Source organism: Acipenser ruthenus, chromosome 49 (genome assembly GCF_902713425.1).
Source record: "Acipenser ruthenus chromosome 49, fAciRut3.2 maternal haplotype, whole genome shotgun sequence".
Lineage (NCBI taxonomy): Eukaryota > Metazoa > Chordata > Actinopteri > Acipenseriformes > Acipenseridae > Acipenser > Acipenser ruthenus.
Window position 1 is genome coordinate 3965978 of NC_081237.1, and position 19910 is coordinate 3985887.

The 19910-nt window shown below is 39.3% G+C and overlaps 1 protein-coding gene across 4 annotated transcripts in view; it reads right to left on the reverse strand.

Moving 5' to 3' along the window:
- Window positions 1-1194: 1194 nt before the first annotated feature.
- The window catches only part of LOC117428902 (DNA-binding protein RFX2-like), a 32761-nt gene continuing 14045 nt past the window's right edge, over window positions 1195-19910 (reverse strand). The window contains exons 1-18 of one of the 4 annotated variants that reach the window (XM_059015211.1): window positions 16983-17003; window positions 16292-16404; window positions 15772-15861; window positions 14827-14906; window positions 13743-14010; window positions 11920-11994; window positions 10804-10985; window positions 9984-10103; window positions 9530-9651; window positions 7804-7922; window positions 5496-5608; window positions 4567-4718; window positions 4085-4182; window positions 3646-3795; window positions 2827-3035; window positions 2306-2459; window positions 1988-2030; window positions 1195-1754 (exon numbers count right to left, since the gene is read on the reverse strand). In XM_059015211.1, the coding sequence (XP_058871194.1) occupies window positions 1630-1754; window positions 1988-2030; window positions 2306-2459; window positions 2827-3035; window positions 3646-3795; window positions 4085-4182; window positions 4567-4718; window positions 5496-5608; window positions 7804-7922; window positions 9530-9651; window positions 9984-10103; window positions 10804-10985; window positions 11920-11994; window positions 13743-14010; window positions 14827-14906; window positions 15772-15861; window positions 16292-16396 (2205 nt within the window). In that variant the 5' untranslated portion in view covers window positions 16397-16404; window positions 16983-17003 and the 3' untranslated portion in view covers window positions 1195-1629. Of the gene's footprint in view, window positions 1755-1987; window positions 2031-2305; window positions 2460-2826; window positions 3036-3645; window positions 3796-4084; window positions 4183-4566; window positions 4719-5495; window positions 5609-7803; window positions 7923-9529; window positions 9652-9983; window positions 10104-10803; window positions 10986-11919; window positions 11995-13742; window positions 14011-14826; window positions 14907-15771; window positions 15862-16291; window positions 16405-16982; window positions 17004-19910 lie in introns of those variants that run through there. The other 3 variants (XM_034047917.3, XM_034047922.3, XM_059015212.1) reach the window with 3 other exon arrangements.

Genomic DNA, 19910 nt, shown 5'->3' on the forward strand with positions numbered 1-19910 from the left:
TGAAAGGCCACAAAATGCCTTACTACATTTCTAAATCCTAAAATAACAACAGTTGTTTCTGCAACTACCATACATACTTTATTTTTTGTAGTTTGATTCACAAGTCAGAAAATGTGTCTCTTTCTTTCCTACTGTATGAAAAGTTTATAAAATTCTACATATTTAATGTATAACAATAAATCTAGAACAGTGGCTACAGATATATAGCAATTTCTTTTTAATAGGCCAGCTCCACTTAAAATAACAAGATCCAATTCATTATTATAAAAAATAGTTACTTTTAAATCACTATCTAAGGTTAGTCTAACAGGGAACTACCATTTCAGCTTGTCCAAAGTTAGATGGGACTGAGGCACAGAAAGGTGAAATTCTTCTACTTCTGCCCCCCTAGAAAGGGTGAGGATTTGACTGCTAGATCTGTTCTCCTCATCCCCTGGGTTACTCTCAACTGAAATGCTTTAGACACAAATTACCCTCACCCACCACTACCACTGAAACAAATGCACAAGCCACATTTACACAGAAAACGTTTCAATAAACAAACAAACAAAAAAACACCAGAAAGAATATAACGTGGCTTAGTTAAAACACACAATCTATAGTATGGAAGGCAAGGGGTTTGAGCAGCAGAAGAGTGCAGGGAGCAGCAGCGCAGCAGCTAGAACACTGTGCTACAGAGTACAGTATAAGAATATAAGAACCCATCACCAAGCCTAGGAGCAGGTTACTGGAGTAGAGCAAGACTGTGGAACATTACGTACTGCAGCATCGCAAACAATACTAGATAAGTCAGTATTCCTCTAACAACTGACATCACGTCCCAGCGGCAGCCACCAGCTATTACATGGTAGCCGAGACCTTTACATTCTATGCTCCTTTAGAAAACGTCGAGGCAGATTTTTTGCTTTTGGTTTGGGTTGGGGCTTGTATTGTGAGGCATTTGATTTGACATTATGAAAAGCATGAAGAAGAAGGAATGCAGACAGCTGTAGATATAAATAGGCACAGTTAAAGAAAGAAAAACCAACAAAAATCTGTACAGGTTGTGTTTCGTCTAAGGCACTGCATTAACTATGGCACACCTATTTAAACATTACTCCAGCAGAATTGTGGAACTAAACTAATGTACTGTACAACATCCATGTCACACATCTATTCACAGTAACAAAAAGTAACGAAATCCCCAAAATAAAATAACAAAAACGGTTTAATATAAACGTTCATATTTTCTGGGATTTAAAACGGGGGAACCATCTCTCTCATTTTCTATACAACCTGCTTTGGGAGGGGAGGGCACTGATAGCCTTCCAGAGAACTCTGTGTGTGTAAAATTATAACTATATATATAAATTTAGTTTGAGGGGATGTACATGAAAGATAAATGATTTAAAAAATCATTACATATGATTATTATGTTTTCTCCCCACATGTTTTAAAAAAAGAAAAGGTTTTTGGCTGCCTTATTTAAAGCTGCAGTATCCCCACCCGCAGTCAGTGCTATATCAGAATAAGCTTGTTGCAATTGTCTCCCCACAGCCCATATGCACTAGGAAAGCAAACAGTTTGCTTAACAGCTAGCAGGAACATGACAGTACTAAAGTGGGGAGCTACTTGGGTTTCAGATCCTCCTCAGATCTCCTGCAGAGAGTGGTTCAGTTCAATGCGCTCCCGTTTGACTGGGGGCTCGCTCGGTCCTCTGGAACTGTCCGCCTCACTCCCAACATCACTCATGTCATCTGAGAAATGAGACTGGTCTGCAAACAGAGGAGTGGATCAACACTGGCACAGGACACAAATGGACAGGCAGTGATCTTTCATGCATTCTCTTTCTATGCCAGTGACCTAGGTACCAAAGCAACAACTTGATGGTCCAAGTGGATTATTTGTGGTATTCTTATTACTTAATAAAATCATTTTACAGACAGTTAAGGCGACACGTATAACATGTGTTATAGTAACAATACAGTAGTAGTAAAATGTGTGTTACCTTTATCCATAAGCAAAGGCATCATGGAGTTGAGATCACTGAACTGCAATCCGAAAAGAAAGAGATGAAGTTAATACTGGCATAGCAATTTCAATATATTACAACAAGTAACTTTAAAACAAGATACTCTCAACAATATAGAGAATCCATCTTATCGGTTTACTATTATAAGCAGCAGTTTATTTCAAAGAGAGAAAAGGTAATGGTTAAAAGTGCATTAAACTGAACTAAAAATGAATCCTTTTATTAAACTGCATATCAGAGCTGATGTAGCCATGCCTGCACTGATTGAGTGATTGTGTGCAGTGCTGAACTCACCTCTCCCATCACTGCGATGGGTGTCTCCCCTGTGGCCTGGGCCACGCGGTGCTCCACCAGGTAGAACATGTACTCGTCGTAGAGCAGCCTGATGAGGTGGAAGGAGCCGAAGCTGGCCGCACTGCGCAGGGTCAGGTCCCGGATCACCATCGAGCTGAAACACAGCATACTGGGGTCAGCATCTTACACTGCCGGTGTGCGCCGTGACCGCCCAGGACATTCTGTATCCCCAAATTAGACCTAGATCTTTAAACTGTAGAGTGCACACACTAAACTCACAGTAAGATCTTGCCACGTGATAATCCTGAGGGGCTATGTTGTATGATATGTATGAAGATCATTAATAATGGACTCTTGTTAAACACTTAAATGGCATGGATTCAAGTATAAAAATCATATCACCAATACTAAGTAACACTATGTGTTACTTAAAGAAATCTGTGAGTTTCCCCAGCCCTAGCTTTTTAAAAGTCTAGCAACAGCAGCAGCCAGTACCGTGCTGTCTGGAGTGTGTGCTTTACCTGTAGAAGGACCACTTCAGCAGGAACTGGCGAGCTGCCTTGGGGAAACTGGGGCTTCCCTCGTGTGGCTTCAGGACCTGGTTGACGACATTGTCCAGCCAGGCTGCCCACTGGTCCAGAGAGCTCTGCTGCTGCAGGGTCACCTTGAAGTCCTGCTCCAGCCGCTGGACCATCCCCTCCTCGCACTGACACACCCAGGATGCCTGCTCCTGCACAGCACAAGGAGCAAAAGCACAGCCGTTAAACACATGACCATGTTCAGCTGGATTCACAGTCCCCTGTTAGCACCACTGCCTAATGTTAAGTAAGGTAGAGATGATTATAAATCTGTCTATAATACCAGCAGGCATCCTTTGAGTTCTACCTTGAAGGCAGTGCCATTTGCCATGTCTCAAATTGTTGGTTGTGATTTAAATAAAAAAAAAAAAAAAAGAAAAAAACAGACGAGTTATACTTCACGATCACAGTTTGAACAACCACCTGGTTGATAGATTAATATACATAATAACCAGGTATCAGCTATCCTGTTTATAGCACTATTTATTTTAATTTAAAATCTTGCTCTACTGTAAAGGTTAGCACAGCTATCACCCAAACAGGCTGATAACAGTGACAGGTGACCTTTGCTTTGGTAACAATGAAATCAGTAAGGTGGTGTTTGATTGACAGGCCAGGAAGACTCAAGACAAAGTTCCATTCAGTGCAATGCATTACAAAAATGACCAAAAGGTTAAAAATAAATGTTACATTTGCATGGAAACAAAGAAAAAAAAGGATTATAAAACCAGACAAGTTATTTCAGTGCATCTGTCTACATACCTGCACGTTGGCAAAGTCCACCCGATTGAGGTCGCTCAGCATCTGGTTGATCTGAGAAGTGTTCTGTAGCACTGCCCTGGCAGCCTGAGCCAGGTGGTTCAGAGAGGTGTAACGTCTTAGGGTCTGGGCAAAGGCACTCACCACTGCTGCCTGCAAAACAAGGCAGAGCATTGGCCATTACAGCCTCTTCATACTCAACTTCCAACCGTTTTTGGAAGTATTTCCAGAACCATTTGCAAGGCCTAAATCTATAGTGTTGAGCTATACAGATAAAATGATGGCAAGCTTTAGACTGCAATATCAGAAACAGGATTCCTGAAGAAACAGGGTTAAAGCAAAAGTATAGTTTATTATTTTGTAAGCTGCCAAGTATTATGACACATGACTGTCTACAGAGTTTGCAGTTTACCCCTCCAAATCAGCTGGAATTAACAGTTACCTTGGTGCGAACAATCTCCTGTGGAAAGTCATTCATAGCCGTGGTCAGCCATCCTTCCAAACTCTTTGCAAAGTTACGAATGGCTTGAGTAAGGGTACCTTAAAAATATATATATATATAAAAAAGGTCAAAACCATAAGAGGACTATGGTTTGAAGATAGTAAAAATAACGTTTTGTACATGAACATACCAATTATAACCTTTGATATGCAGACAAACACACCAAGACACATTCCATACCTTTATTGAACAGCTTATTAAAATTAGCACATTTCATATTGAAGATTATTATTCAGGTCTGATATAAGAAGCTTCCACATGACCAGCTTCTAATAGTGGCAGCCACAGCATTTAGTATGTACAGAGTGCCACTTTGCACAGCATCCATAAATGAAGCACTTTAGACGCACCCGCTTGGCACACACATACATAATCTTTCCTTAACTGTGTTGGCATCCATTTAACCCCACGTTAACACTTACTCGGCACTGGTCTGAGTACATCGGGGATGAGGATCTCCACCAGTGCCTGGTAGAGGATGTGATCACAGCTCCGCATCCACACCCTGACAGGCTCGTATTTACACAGAGCAATCAGCTTCTCCCTGGGAATGACGCTTTCTGATTCCTCCTCGCTGAGGAACAAAACCAGGCAGGAGACACTTTAGAAAATCACACAAGATTTCGCAGTGAGAGCCGCTAACTACAGATCTAAACACTGCAACTGTTAAGATCATTGAAACAGGGTCCTTCCTTTGTGTCCCAAGGTTAAGAAAATGAGTATCAAACAGGTCGTGCAAGTCATTTTTATATACATGTCTTTAAAATGTAAAGCAGTGATTTAAAATGCTGGCAGTATAAAAAAAAAATATTCAACAGACCCCAGTGACACTGATGAACACATGATATACTGCAAGACCTTTGGTATGCTAAAGAATTTTACTAGGTGCCGGCTTGCCAAATGCAGGGACTCTTAAGGACGCTTGTAGCTTGCATCAGCCAAACACATAAATACTACCAATATTCTCGTGCCCACAGCCAGGGAGTTATTATGGGGTCAATGACAACATGGTGAAGCAGTTTGACATGAAATAGGAGATGCATGTTTCAAATCCCAGTTGATTTTGACTGACATGGTACAGTAAGTGACCCATGAAAGTTAAAATTAGAAAAAATACATGTGGGAGGAACAAATCAACAGATTTAAATGCCATACATTGCTTGAGAAAAGCCCTTTCTATTGAAATGTTATCTCTGTAAATATGAACTCAGTAAGCACAGGTTAATATATTTGTCTATAATCATATTACACATTCACTAAACAATATCAATATTTTTGTTTATTTTTTGTATTTTTTTCTATGTAGTTAACAGAATAAAGGCTTTTACTGAATAGGTAGAAACTGGCTTACCTGGGAGAGACTGTAGTGGCTCCATCACTAGATGGCGCTGTTGAATACCAGAATGTCTGCCATAGCTTCTCAATGAAATGGAACTGCAGGTTCATCACTACATCCAGGGTTGCCTAAGGGAAAAACAGTGTGCCCAGAACACTGTTACTGCCATAGTTAAACCTTTCTATATGTAGACAAATATAATGTGCCGCTCTTTTTGCAGTAATTTTAATAATAATAATAATAACAATAATATATCACCTTTATTTTTATATAGCGCCTTTCATAATGGATCACCACCACAAAGCGCTTTACAGAGGTAGGCTGTGAACTGTGCATTATATGCAGAGTCACTTACAATAGGACATTGATTTAACATCTCATCCGCAGGACGGAGCACAAGGAGGTTAAGTGACTTGCTCAGGGTCACAAAGTGAGAGTCAGTGGCAGAGGTGGGATTTGAACCGGTGACCTTCTGGCTACAAGCCCTGGACTTTAACCACTGGCCCACAGTGGGATCATTTAAAATATAGAATATATATATTTAAGTTTTAATTCAAAAGATTCCCTTTACATTATTTTCAGTATGGTGCAATTGTAGTCATTTTGACTAAGTTTGACATCCATTTGTGATAGGATTTAAAAAACAGAAACCTTGACTTAATTAATCCAAATTTTGATTTGGGCATATCTGCGTGTTTTTCCATTATCACTCGGTGCCACAGGTGACGAGCTGTAAAGCAAAATGAACAAAGAACAGAAAACTCAATCCATGCACACTGACCCTGTAATGTATAATTGGTATCTTTAATACTCCATTCTTCCTATCATGTTACTGTAATTTTAGTCTGCTGGATTTGTTTTCCCTTCTTGTCACATGACATGTTTCCCCAGCACCATCACTATGGTAACCATGTTTACAGTTACCAATAGCACTCCACAACAAACTAAAACCGCTCAAACATTCAACACTCCCTAACAAACCCTCCAGCAACTCAGTGAACCCCTTAACCACCGACATTCATCTCTGTCCAGAAAAGCAAAGCAAGGCAAAGCAAAGCATTGGGAAAAGTAGATCCCCTGTCTTGACAAGATTCAATTCTGCTGTAGATGTACAACAAACACTCAAGTATAGTTTAATCATAAAATGCTTTCAAAGACAGCCAGGTATTTTAACTGGTATGGACAGTTAGTGCTACACAAAGATGCCCCGTGCCAAGTTTTATCACAACTATAAGAGCAATTCTCACGCTGCTAACAGTGCAAATTATATGTACGGGCAGCACCCTTTCACCAGGGATAAGGATACATCTCTCCTAAAGCCTCCTACAGCTACTGTACTGTACCAGTTTGTATTAGTGTCAATATTCCAGAGATACAGCATATAGGGAATAAAATAAGTTAATATACATAAAACAATGTATTAGAATTCCAGTCTGATGGACTGATGATTCCATGGTGCCATGTCTAAATAAATGTGTATTCCTGTATTGCATTTTCAAACAACAAAAAAAACACAACAATGTAATGAAACATTACAACATCTCTCAAGCTCAAACTAAGCTTAAGAGGAAAGGGTGGATATTTAAGTGGCAGGTCGTGTATCTGAACTGCAGTGGCTGCTAACAAACTGCCAGGTCAGAGCTCGTAATGAGCTTGCTGTTGCAGAACATTGTTCTGGTTATGCGCTTCAATGGAATGCCATCAAGACCTTCGCCTGCCCCATGACAACCGAGGTCTTACTACCTAGACAGTTAATTGGGATCTCCTGTACTTAAGCATCCAGATAAAAAGGTCTTGTAACAAAAGGAGGATGCTATAACAGGACCCGATAATGAGGGCAAGTACCACCAAAGCACTGAAAAACAGAAAATGCATGGAACTGGGACTGTAAAAAGCAAAAGATTCAACTGTTTTTAACCTGCACAGATACTTATTACAGTACATATCCTGGTCTGCTGAAACAGACAGACGTCATTTTTAAATGACTGAATAAATAAATATTTTCATGGTAAATAAAGGAGTTATTATTATTATTATTATTATTAATTAGTCATTAGCAGACGCTTTTATCCAAAGCGACTTACGGATACTAGGGGGTGAACTATGCATCACAACTGCTGCTGCAGAGTCACTTACAATTGGACCTCGGTTTTACGTCTCATCCAAAGGAAGGGACAACCCCAGTATTAACTGATCACTACTCAATATGCTTGTGAATTACTAGAATTGATTATAATGTCAACAATGTGAACAATTACTATAGAAAAGGTGGGTTTTATTTAGTGCAAACAGCATGTTCAGCAGGCACTGCTGTGTGTCTTACCTCACAGTGCTCCCTGTAGAGGATCTGCAGCTTCTTGACATCATTCATGCTGATACCCTCAGGCACTGGAGAGGTGCCAATCTCAGGGGCCGGGAATTCAGGCAAAACATGGGACACGTCTAACACAAAGAAAAGAAAGTTCCAGTCAGGCTTCACACTCGAACAATAGTGCCCCATCACTCATTTTTAATAAATAACCTCTTAACCATGTCAAATGGTTGGAGGATTGTCTGTCCAAATCCAACAAAATCATATAAATAACAATGGTATGACGTAATTAGTTACAGTAGTTTTAACAAGAAACTGATGATTTTGAATGAAGGGTTGTGAAATAAATGATCACAAACAGACCGGATTGTTATTTCTACACAAGAAGAATAAAATACACTGAATAGTGTTGGAGAGGCATCACAGTTTAGATTATCAGAGTAGATTCCTGTAACCGACTACTAGTCCTGCAGAAACAATGCAGCCCTTTGTCAAGGGGTTTCCACATTCTAAACTCATGGTTTTGATTTCTGTATTACCGCCCTTCGGATGAGACATAAATCCGAGGTCCTATTGTAAGTGACTCTGCAACAGTTTAATGCATAGTTCACCCCTTGGTCTCTAAGTCGCTTTGGATAAAAGCGTCTGCTAAATGACTAAAATAATAATATTAGCATCTGTGTGCGGGAGGGGAGGTGTGGTGCCTGTGTACAAAAGTGATGGGACTTGAGAGGATATTGTGTCAGACAACATTAAGTAAAACATCTACAAATAAAATACTAGGTGGTGTGATTTAAGGAAACTAAGCAGTTAAAGTTGCATGTCTGGTTTAAAAATGATCCAATTTTAAAGAGGGCTAAAAACTATGCAGTGATAATTAACCTGGTCTAATTAATGAGAGCTCGAAGCCCGACACATAAGTTGTTTTTCTTACAAACATTTATGCCACCATATACCAGCCACCACACAAATGCTGCTCACCCTCTTAACAGTCCTCATTAGATGAGTCACTTCTCATTTGCAACTTTTACACATTTCAGAGACATCGCTACCTTTTGACAGACAATTCCACCGACTTTCTTATTTTTCCTAAATTACCCTTTTTTCTTGCTTAATTGTCTATTAAATAGTGCCATCTGTTAGGGCTCATTATAGAGCAACAACCAACAGTCCAAACAGTACTATTGACTTCTGAAAATACACTAACCTTGGTATCCAACACAATGTCATTAACCTTTTATAAAAAAAAATAAAAAAAACTAATCGCTGTCTCTGTAGCTCTTAAATAATTAAATAACACTAATACTGTAATCTGCCAAGTGTTTAACCTGTAGTATTTTGTATTTAATCATATCCTGATGTAACTCTCACTATTTAATCATATCCTGATGTAACTATCACTATTATCTGCTGTATTATTGAATTGTGTTTTGTCACACTTGTACTTTGCTTGAACAAAAGTTATTGTATTTCTTGCTCTTATTGTATTACTTGTATTGTAACACTTGAAATGTATTTGCTTACGATTGTAAGTCGCCCTGGATAAGGTCGCCTGCTAAGAAATAAATAATAATAATACTAATAATAATAATAATAATAATAATAATAATAATAATAATAATAATAATACTCAAATTCCTTATGGAATATAAGCACAAAATTGTACTATCAGTCTAATGTTGAATACACATAAGCACCCCTCTTACATATCTATTGAGTATTTACCACCATCCCTTACCAATAAACTGTTGGTGATGCTGACTTTGAGCAGCCACAGATTGTTCTGGGGTTGCTGCCGAATTCTGGGCACCGCCGGCTAAATTGTCCCCCATGCCATCCACCTTTTGCAATGGCTTAAACCTGGAGAGAGGAACAGCACAGACCAGTGAGAAAGGTCCTAAACCTGGGATGACAGTCACAGACAGAGAAGGACAGCTGACAAAGGCTGCAACCTCTAGCAAAGGCAGCAGATTCCCATTCTAGAACGAACTGTGATGCCAGCCTCTGAAGAGTTAATGCTACCAGATTAATATTACATTTACAGGTTAAACGACGACAGAGAAACTGAACAAGACGTCTTAACGCATACAAAATTCTACTCTATGCACAAGAAAAACCTTGAAGGTCTTTTATAAGGCATTAGTAGAAACTCGAAACAGTGGATCATTTCACCTTTTTTTTCAGTCCCTTACCTTTGTTTTTGGTGGACAGGCTGCTGTCTCATTGCCATGTACTGGGAATCTTCCTGCAAGCGGTTCAGGGGAGAGTCTGGTTTCAGACGGATCCCATAGTAGTGATACTTCGAGTTCCCTCTGGGAGAAAGAAAAATACAATACAAAAAATACAAAAACGAAGCACATAGTCAAGTGATGACATCAGGTTTTAAGTTTCAGAGAAAGCCTGGCATTTGCCAACTGAAATAAAAATGAAACGGAAAACTACCTGTGACACCAGGTGAACTAAACAATGTCTTCGTCTATATGAAGCTGCAAGCAAAGGGATCCCTTTTCTGATAAGTTAGGGGTGGGGTTGGCTTGGCTGAATTTCATTTTTTTTATTTTAAAAGTATTTCTTAAATAATGACAAGAATTGGTCTTGCTTGCAGCAGAACTGAGGCAGCTCAGTTACAAAAAGGGTGTAAATGGGGTGGAGGTGTCTGTGGAGTTAGGGGCACCATCTGTCATATGAAAGATAACAGAGATTCAGTCTGCTTTATAGATCATGTGTCACTTGAGAAGAAGCCATAACTCATTCATATAATGGGAGTTAAACGGGAAAAAATGGGGTGAACGTCAAAATAAAAACCTATATAGAAATTCAATAGCCTGAGTGATCCATACTTGACAATTTTTCTCTATTATTAACACTGGGATGGTGAACAGCAAAGTGCAAGCTGTTTAAGTTGGGGTGACAACAGAGAAGAGAACACAAAATGCAAATGTGACATTTAGTGTAAACTAGCATTTTGTAACACAGCTGGCTGTGGGGTATAATATTCTAATGCTGATATACCTTGTGCCCAGCCGTCTGGTTCTCAGCCCCATGAAGACGGAGCGAATGAGCTTCCCGAAGGAGGCTGCGTTGACGGGATCCAGTTTCTGCTCCTGGCAGTGGCGAAGGTAGTGGTTGTAGAGGGAGCTCCTGGGGAGACTGACCCCCTCTGCAGTCTCGTAGTTGTCTAGCAGCCATTGCAGCTGTGAGGGAGAGGGAGGGGGAGGGGGAGATCAGTCAGCAGTGTGGCAAATTACAGGCCAAGCAGAGCTGGGCTCTGGGGATAACATGCTGGGCAATGAAGCACAACCCTGACAACAAAGATGTAAGAGAAAACTACAGGATCCTATTCATTGTTCTGATGCAGTTAACCTGGAGGATATAATTTCTATTTGACACTTGCACATCTCTGGAGAAATTGAAGCCTTTGTGTTATATGTACCTTTTAACAGATTAGCAGACGGATCTGCAGCAGCAGTTTTTTTTTTGGTTTTTTTTTAGTTGTCTAGGAATATAAAACATATCATGTATGGCTGGTTTCACAGACCCAGATAAGCATTCATCTTTAGTTAATGTAGTAAGACTCTGGGTCTGTGAAACAAGACAATTAAATATGATAATCAGATCTCATGTCCAGAAGAAATCAAGAGTAAAAGCAAGCAAGACGGTATAGAACTACTGTAAAGCGAGTGGGACAGAAAGAACAAGATAGAATATGGGTTTGAATTTGATATGAAGAAAAAAAATCATATGCAGCTATCAGAAAGCATACTGCTGATACAATATGTATGTGTGTACGGCTAGTCTCCCCCATTGAGAAAGATCTCGTAAACTAGATTAGTAGATCAGTCCAAACACACTTTACATATTAAAGCATGCCAAGCTGCATGCAGGAGAGAAGTAAGAAGGCAGCAGCTCTAGCAAGTTGGTGAACAGTAGCCCTACTGGTAAAGCAGCTATAAAGTAAACCACAAGGTCTGGTTTCAAATCAGCCATTATAATACAATCTAACAATGGGCAATTTCTTTCTCACTGAAATCTTTGAGAGATAAAAAAACAAGGGGTACAAATTTGGCCAAAACATAACTGCGGAAGCAGACAAAAGCAGTGTGTTTACAAAGTTCCTGGTTAACTTACATGGCTGTTGAGCAGGCTGCTTTTGTGAGATGCAATCCCTTCAGACTTTTGGAGGTTTTCAATCGCCATTTCAAGCTAAAGAAAAAAGCATGCCAAAATATAAAGAGAGAGACAGAGAGGAGAAAGAGAGAGAAATAAAAAAATAAAAAACAGAAAGGAAATAAGAATGTTAGCAGAAGCCAGATTTTTTTCCCCTTTTACAATGCTGTGGGAGAATGAATGATCACTAGACAAAAGCATGCAAATGAGGTACTTATAGGGTTAAGCTGCTCACTGAACGCCTGCCTTGTTTGCTACAATTAATTTATGCACAGAAGGGGACACAGGTTACTGTGCTGTCATTGAGGACAAGACTGCAGCTTCCAGTTTGATTCTAAAAACATGCACCTCAAGATAGGAAAGACACTTACTCGATTAGAATTATTTACCTTAAGAAAACTTTTGTTTTCTTCCCTATATGTAAAGTATACATGTAAAGTATAATTTCTCAAATTGATACATGGGGGGGGGGTCTATTTTAACCACCCTTTGTTTCACAGTTTTCCTGAACAGTTATCCAATGCAATGAGAAATCAAAGGGTACTCTTAACAGTAGCAGATCTAAATACCATCACCCTTGTAAACATGCCCTAACACAGATCACTTTTCTGTATTTTAATTGCAATTTGTGCTTTTTACAAGCTGGTTTAATATAGGGATAACTCACAAATTATAATTAATGTTCTAAGCTCATGTTTTATTTATCAGGTGGGAACTTGATATGCCCATAGAATAGCTTTTGCAGATGGAGCTTTTGCAGATGCACATTTAAGTTGTTTTGCAATGCTGTAAAGTAGTGGCACGCACTGGCCGAGGTGGAGTTAAAAGCCTCTATGCCTTGGTCCTGCACTCCAATCACAAAACCCTGCACAACAAGTAGTGGGCAATTGCTGTGGCAGACCTCCAAGCATTCAAATCCAAAGGGAGTTTAGCCAAACCAGGAATAAACCATGAGTAGTGCTTTGTTTTACGAGATGCTCAAGTTGCTGTGCTTAATTCAACACATTCAACTATGAAAACTGATTAAAACAAGGCAGTGCTGAATTATTTATTAAAAAAAACAGTAATGGTCTGGCTCATACTGCCATCATCTGGTGCACTCATGAAATTTATATGAATCGAGAAATTAAAAAAAAGTTCAATTGCACCTAGATTCACTGTGTATGCTGTATATTCCAGTCATATTTTCTAACATTATACTATCATGCAATACTCCATATTTAAATTGTCCCCGACTCGAAACGTTGCTAAATGAAATACACTTGGTGTTGTTGTTTATGTGCTCAATACAACCGCAAATATTGAACCTTTACTTCTTGTTTTAGATGTAAAGTTACCTTTACTAAATATCATTGACTCTAGACTCAAACCTTTTCTGCAGGATAAAGCAAGGACTACAAATGGATACCCAAGAACCAGAGTGATCGAAGTAGCGATAACAGAATGCAGCACACACATACTCTAGCAATAACCCTTTATTGGGGGGAACCAATGTCCTTTTCACACAATTCAACATGGAAAGAAAGTGTTTATTGTGTGATAAGGAGTATTGAAGGGAGGAAGAGTTAATAAGCCATTCGAGGGCAAACATTCAAAACTTGGTTTGAGTGTTTTCAGGTCGCTGATATTTCAGGTGTTGATTTGTAGTTCAGTATAGGTTGAAATACAAGATGAATGTTTCCTTTTTTCTGGGGACAGCTTATCAATACACTTCAGATGCTTAAGTTAGAACCCACTGTGTTAAACCTGGACTGGTTAATGTTCAATGAATCCCTGGATCGTACCATTGCGGATGAGGAACGGGAGGTGTGGGAAGCATGGTGTCGGTTCCCGTCCATGCCCCCTCCGTGGATGAGGTAGGTCCCGGTGCTGGAGATGATCTGGCTTCCTCCCACGTCCATGGCAATGCCCACCATGCCGTGCGGTGGGACCCCGCTGGCAGAAGACACCACCGTGGTCACCTGGGCACTCCCTGCCTGTGAGTCGAAGTAGGGGCCACCGCTGCCCTGCCCGTACAGCTGGGCCTCTGGGTTGTAAGCATAGGCTGTGCGACTACATAGAATGAAAGAGGGAGAAAAACTAATGCCTATGAGATAAACAGACGATTATTTCCCCCCACCCCCCTTTATAGGGAGTGGCTTTACTGGGAACCGGGCCATCTAAACAAATGATTTATATTTCCCTAATTATTCACCAACATAAGAAGTTAAAACTCAAAAGGAGGGCAAATTAATTAAACTCAGTTGAGGACAGCTTAACTTCTAGAGCTGTCACTGCAAATAGGGGCTTTGTCAGACAAAATGGGGATTGTTTAGACACATCTAAACATTGAGATACCTGCGACAAACACAAAGACAACATAGTCTTTTATTCAGGAAATGTAGATTTACAGTTCACAAACCCTGATAAGAAATATTTTGGGGTAGTCCAAGATTACTGCTAAATAGGAGTCTGTGAAACCAGCCATTAGTGTGTTAAATGCTGCCTCCTTAAATCATTCAAATAGTGTACCTGTTTTCTTCACTAGCTTCACTTTTATTTGCTAGCAGGGACACAAAAACCTAGATCTCAAATGATGCAAACAAGCCTCTTAAGATGTAGGTATCATATTTCAAAGTAAGCAAATTCCAACACTATTTGCTATAATTTAAAGTGTTGACTGTCGTATCCAAATACTGGAAGCTTTCAAAGTGTTTAAGTAAGATCCCACATTATATACTTTGAAATTCAGATGGGAACCAGAAGTAATCTGGTTTTAAAAAAGGATTCTGAAAAAGTATGTAGAGAAGAGTGAGTGTTCTTGCAAAGTCAAGGGAATAAATCATGCAATACTGGATCAAAAGCAAGAGATGACATGTTGGTGCTTACATGGTTCCATTGGTGTACACTGCCTCTCCACCCTCTACATACTGGACTTGGGATGGGTACACATGCTGAACTTGCTGTATCTAATTATTAAAGAAAAAAGAAAAAAAAGAAACAAAACTGGTTAACAAGTGTGAACAATTAACAAGCCCACGGGAGGCAACAGGTGTAGAGCCGACCAGCTTAGTTCCAATTATGTTTTTTCCCCCTCTAAGGGATTTTCATACAAGTCCACGGCGCCTGAAAGACAGTTAAGCCTGCCGGCAATTAAAATCTCATTCTACCCGAGCGTATTAACATCAATGTACTACTGATAGTAAATCTATAGTAAATTGGTACACATATCTTAGCCATGAAAATGTTTGCATGCTGGTATTGTGTGGTTTCATTTGGTAGTCCAGGAACACTGAAACTCGGGGTCTATGAAACCAGGTGATTATTACATTTTTGTTAATACTTGATAAACTTCGCAGTGTAGTTGGTTCCTCTTTCATAGCACACATGATCTTTACTTCAATAGTTCAGTTTGTTAATCGTTTCAGCTTCTAGAAAAGATGCAGTCAGAACTACGAATATGGAGTTACATCCTGGATATAAATTATACTGCAGCAATGGAGAAACCCAGGAGAAGAAGGGTTAAACAGGAGTCTCTGTAGCAACAAGCCTCATAGAAAACTAGCATGTTGCAATGTTGAGTCACTCGTTTATTAAGGAAGGGGGCATGAAGGTGTTCATGAATGGATAAGCCGCAGTAGCAGTTTTAATCCACCAAAGAGGAGAGGGACTGAAAAGGTTGTGTCACCGGAGTCTTAAACATATTTAAACTGGGACAGACTCCGACAGAGCCACCGAGATCTTGTTTTCAAGCGGGGTTCCCATGTACAGGGATAGGGGGAAATCGAAGGCTGGGTTACTGAGTTGTTTAGCGACACGGTGCTTCAGCCTCACCTGTTGTGGGACCTGTTGCACTCTGGGTACAGAAAGCTGCTGAACCTGTCCTCCCTTCTGGGCTGAGCCTGTTGCCTGCACCAGGACCCTCTGTGAAGAAAACAGGTGCAGCGCTGATGATTAAACAGCTCCACCGAGTCAAAACACCAGTCGCACTGAAGCTGGAGAGTACTTCCGTGTGTGTTTTAAAACACGGATAAACATGTTACTTGACAAAGCTTTGCCTCAGAATTTGGAATTCCGACCAAAAAAGGTCTGGTCCTTAAAGGGTTAATGTTTCATGCTTATTGCCAAGAGCTTTTTATAATACAACAGGCATAGCGTTTTGGGAGGTCTGTTTTAGAGCGGCAACGTGAATGTTTGTTTTTTTTGCATGCTAAAGCAGTAATAATTGATTAATAACTCAGCAGGTTCCCATCAGAAGGGTAGTTTTTTTCACGGGGGGTTGTGCAGAGGGTGGCCATGCAAAGGTGCAGTGCTGTCGCGTGTAATGCCCCTACAGAGCTTGAATCTGGGGTACCTGTTGGGATGCTGGGACTGGCTGCACTACAGGGGCTTGTGCCGAGGTCGAAGTCCGCAGAGCAACCGTGGCCGGCGAATCAGATCCTCCCTCTGAATTCTGCATGCTCGACTCTGAAGGGAATCAGAAGATTAGTTTAGGACTGAATATGGGAGAATCTAATACAAAACAGGACTTGCTGCCTCAGTAGCAACTTTCAAATTACACACACACACAAAGAAAACAGAACACCACAGGTAAAGATTATTTAGAAGATACTAAATAACACATATAGACTTATGTCTCGTCAAGCGACATTTAAAGATCTTGACGTTGGAAATGGCATTCACCAATTTGGTTTAAAAAAATAATAATTTGTTAAACCTTTAAAAGATGTTGTCACACACCTACATAAGTCGTCTTAAACTTCTAACTATACAATGTTTTGCTCATGCATCCTTTCTCAAACCCACTCAAAGTAAAATTGTATTTATTTATTTTGTCTGTTTATTATGCAGCCCCCCTCCCAACACAGCTTTTTTCCTTGCATTAGAATTGTAGGGATTCAAAATGGGTTCTTTTTGTTCAAATTCTGATGCCACCTTTGAATGTAAACATCAATCTCTCTTTCCTACTTTCACCTGAAGAGACTTTTGAGGTCTTGGAAGCTTGTGATTAATTATTGTTTAGTTAGTTCAATAAAAGGCATCACCTCTCCTTCTCTTTGTCTATCATCTCTGGACTAATACGGCTCCCATTTCATCTTTCGAAGTCACACACAGAAAGGGAGAGACAATATAAAAGTAAATAAACAGCTGTTAAAACGGTCTGTTCAGCAAACCCTTCAATCTGTGCCAAACAGTACTGCTTGCAGCCAGTACTAAAAATGACTATCGGTGTTAACAGATTTTACAGGGATAATATGATCTGTATAAATGCATTACGCCGGCCCTTAAACTATATATTTGAGTACCAGCAATCAAAATCTGTATTGCACAGCACAAATATTCTGTCTCGTAAGGGCCAGGATTTGGGTCTTCCTTTATCCAAGAAAATGTAACTAAATAAAAGTCAAATTGATATAGGAGCTTAGTAAATTTGTGCCTTTCTAAAGCCTCCCAGTGTCAAAAGTAAATAAAATAAAAGTATCTGTAATGCAATACAAAACGGAAGAATTTGGACCGTGTTTAATACATTATTTTGGTGTTAACAAAACAGGACAGACACAACTATTCCAACTTCCAAACTAAACTTTAATAAAGAAATTTATTAGCAATTCAAACAGCCGCGTGGGTTCTGTGCCTCAGTTTTCCAATTTTAATTTTTTTTTTTTTAGATGAAAACCATTCTCTGGGGCTTCCAATAATCCAGCTGATATGAGGAAATTCCTGAATGCTTTGTAAATGTTTGGTGGTTGCTATGGAGAGGAAGCCATGGTGACCACCCCCCACATTCATCCCTAGGAGTTTTATATTTAAAGCTAAAAAGCAAAGTACTTTAAGGGATATCATAAAAAGGGGGGACCATGGCTTTGGTCTATAGATTGAGAGCATATCCAATAGTGGATCAGAAGAGCCACAAACAGCCCTCAGGTAATTGTTAAAATGTTTATAGTGGAGATTTTAAAAAGTATCAATCATCCAATCAATGTAGTGATAAATCAATAAATTACATTTTACACTAAAACGTAATATTAAAAAAAACATTTTAAATCAACACCTCATTAATAAAGGTAATATTGTAGTATGCAAATGTTCAATTGACATACATGAACGTTCTTACTTTAAATGTAAAGTTCTCACGTATAAATGTCTACGTGTAACACTGCCTTTATAAATCAAATTGACTCACTCGTTCAACATTACAGATCATTTGATTATAAGGAAATGCCAATTAAGAGTAGTAAGATAACATGGTACTCATTCAGAAGCTAGTAGCTACAATTGGTGATAAAAGTTACACAAAACTCTACAAATACAGATTTAAAAAACACACAGATCTAAAGATTTTGAATAATTTAGAAAAACAAACTTTTAAGGAAGAGATGGGATCCTTGTTTTCTTTGTTGAACGCGGCCATGCATCCGCAAGAAAATTTTCAATCTATGAATCAGTCATGTCAACAGACAGACAGATTAGGGTTGAAACACTGTTCCTTAACGAATAGGCAACAATGACCAAGAAGGTGTGCATGTATGACTTTGTAATAGCCAGAGCGCAACAGGGATAACACTGGTGGTGGTGAAAGGGTTTTGAAATAAAGTGCAGGAATGCAAAGCTAATCAGGGCTGCGAAGTAGGTGGTGAAGGACTTTGTGCAAGACAGTGTGGGTGTGTATAAAAAAGGAAAATCAAATAAAAGGGAGGAGGAGAATCTAGGGATCATGTGCCCCCTTCTAATAATACCCCAACGTGGTGCATTTTGGCTGCAGGCAAACTGTTAATACTATGGCATTAACTGAAAAAATAACAACTGAATTCAGCAGCCATAAAGAAAGGACATTTCAATAGAGAAATACAACCAGCCAGACTATCATAAATTAATAATGTAACAAAACTATGAAAGTTGCAGCTGCTACTTGCAACATTGGGTTAAAAGATTATTCTAAATTCTGCTTAAGCAACAGAACTCCTTTGTCTTCAGTCCATAAGGTTCTGATTTTGTGCTTAGAGCTATGTGCTTTTCTCACTTTTAGTCTAAAAGCAACAAGTGTGTGTAAGGTTTAGCTGAAGGTACAGGAATAATCAGTCCAGACCGGGCTACATTTGTATTCTAAATACAAGCATATTCCCACAAACAAACACGCCCAAGTTTTCCCTTTCACGATTGCGTTCCTTCACTTTTCAAAAAAAATGAATAAAGAAAAGAATTACAGTATTAGCATAACAAACACAGTTTCTGTTCAGAGTCATAAAAATAATGGAATTTAACCACAAGGTGCTACTCGAATTGGTTTGTTTTCAACTAAGGTTTTAGTGTATGGTCTTATCTGTGGGATTCCCTGTGCATTAGTGCTAGTTGTGAAAAAGGATTCTGCTGGTAAATATATTCAGTAATCAGTTTATAAGCTGGACCAGGAGTTTTCAACCGGGGGTACGCGTACCCCTGGGGTTACTTCGAAGGGTCATAGGGTGTATGCAGGACGACTTGGAAATGCACAAATAAAAACAAAAGTAAAAGAAAATAATGGTCTTGAACTGATTAACAGGTTTATATATTATCTCTAAACCATCGTGCATAAATATTACATTTTTGTTTTGCAGCTCAAAGTGAACCGCAGATGGGGGGGAAAAAATAAATAAATAAATCACAGACTCTATCACGTTCGTACTTTCCACCTGTACGCACGCGTGATTTTGATTGAATGGATTTCCACTCTGATATGGGTGTGTGAAGCAGGGGTCTGGTGATTCTGCCTCTGGAGAGCGCTATGTGCTGCTCATTCACTCTGCTGTTTTTAACTTGTCCTATAATTGAATACTAATCGGTGACGCACAATATTTCAGCATTTTTTAAAAGTATAAATACTCCGGTAAACAAATAATAATCACAATACTAATACTTATACTTTTACAGTTTTTGTCTTATTTATTAGGCGTGGCTGCATTTTTAGTAACAGCAATCAACCACGGCTGCTTGAA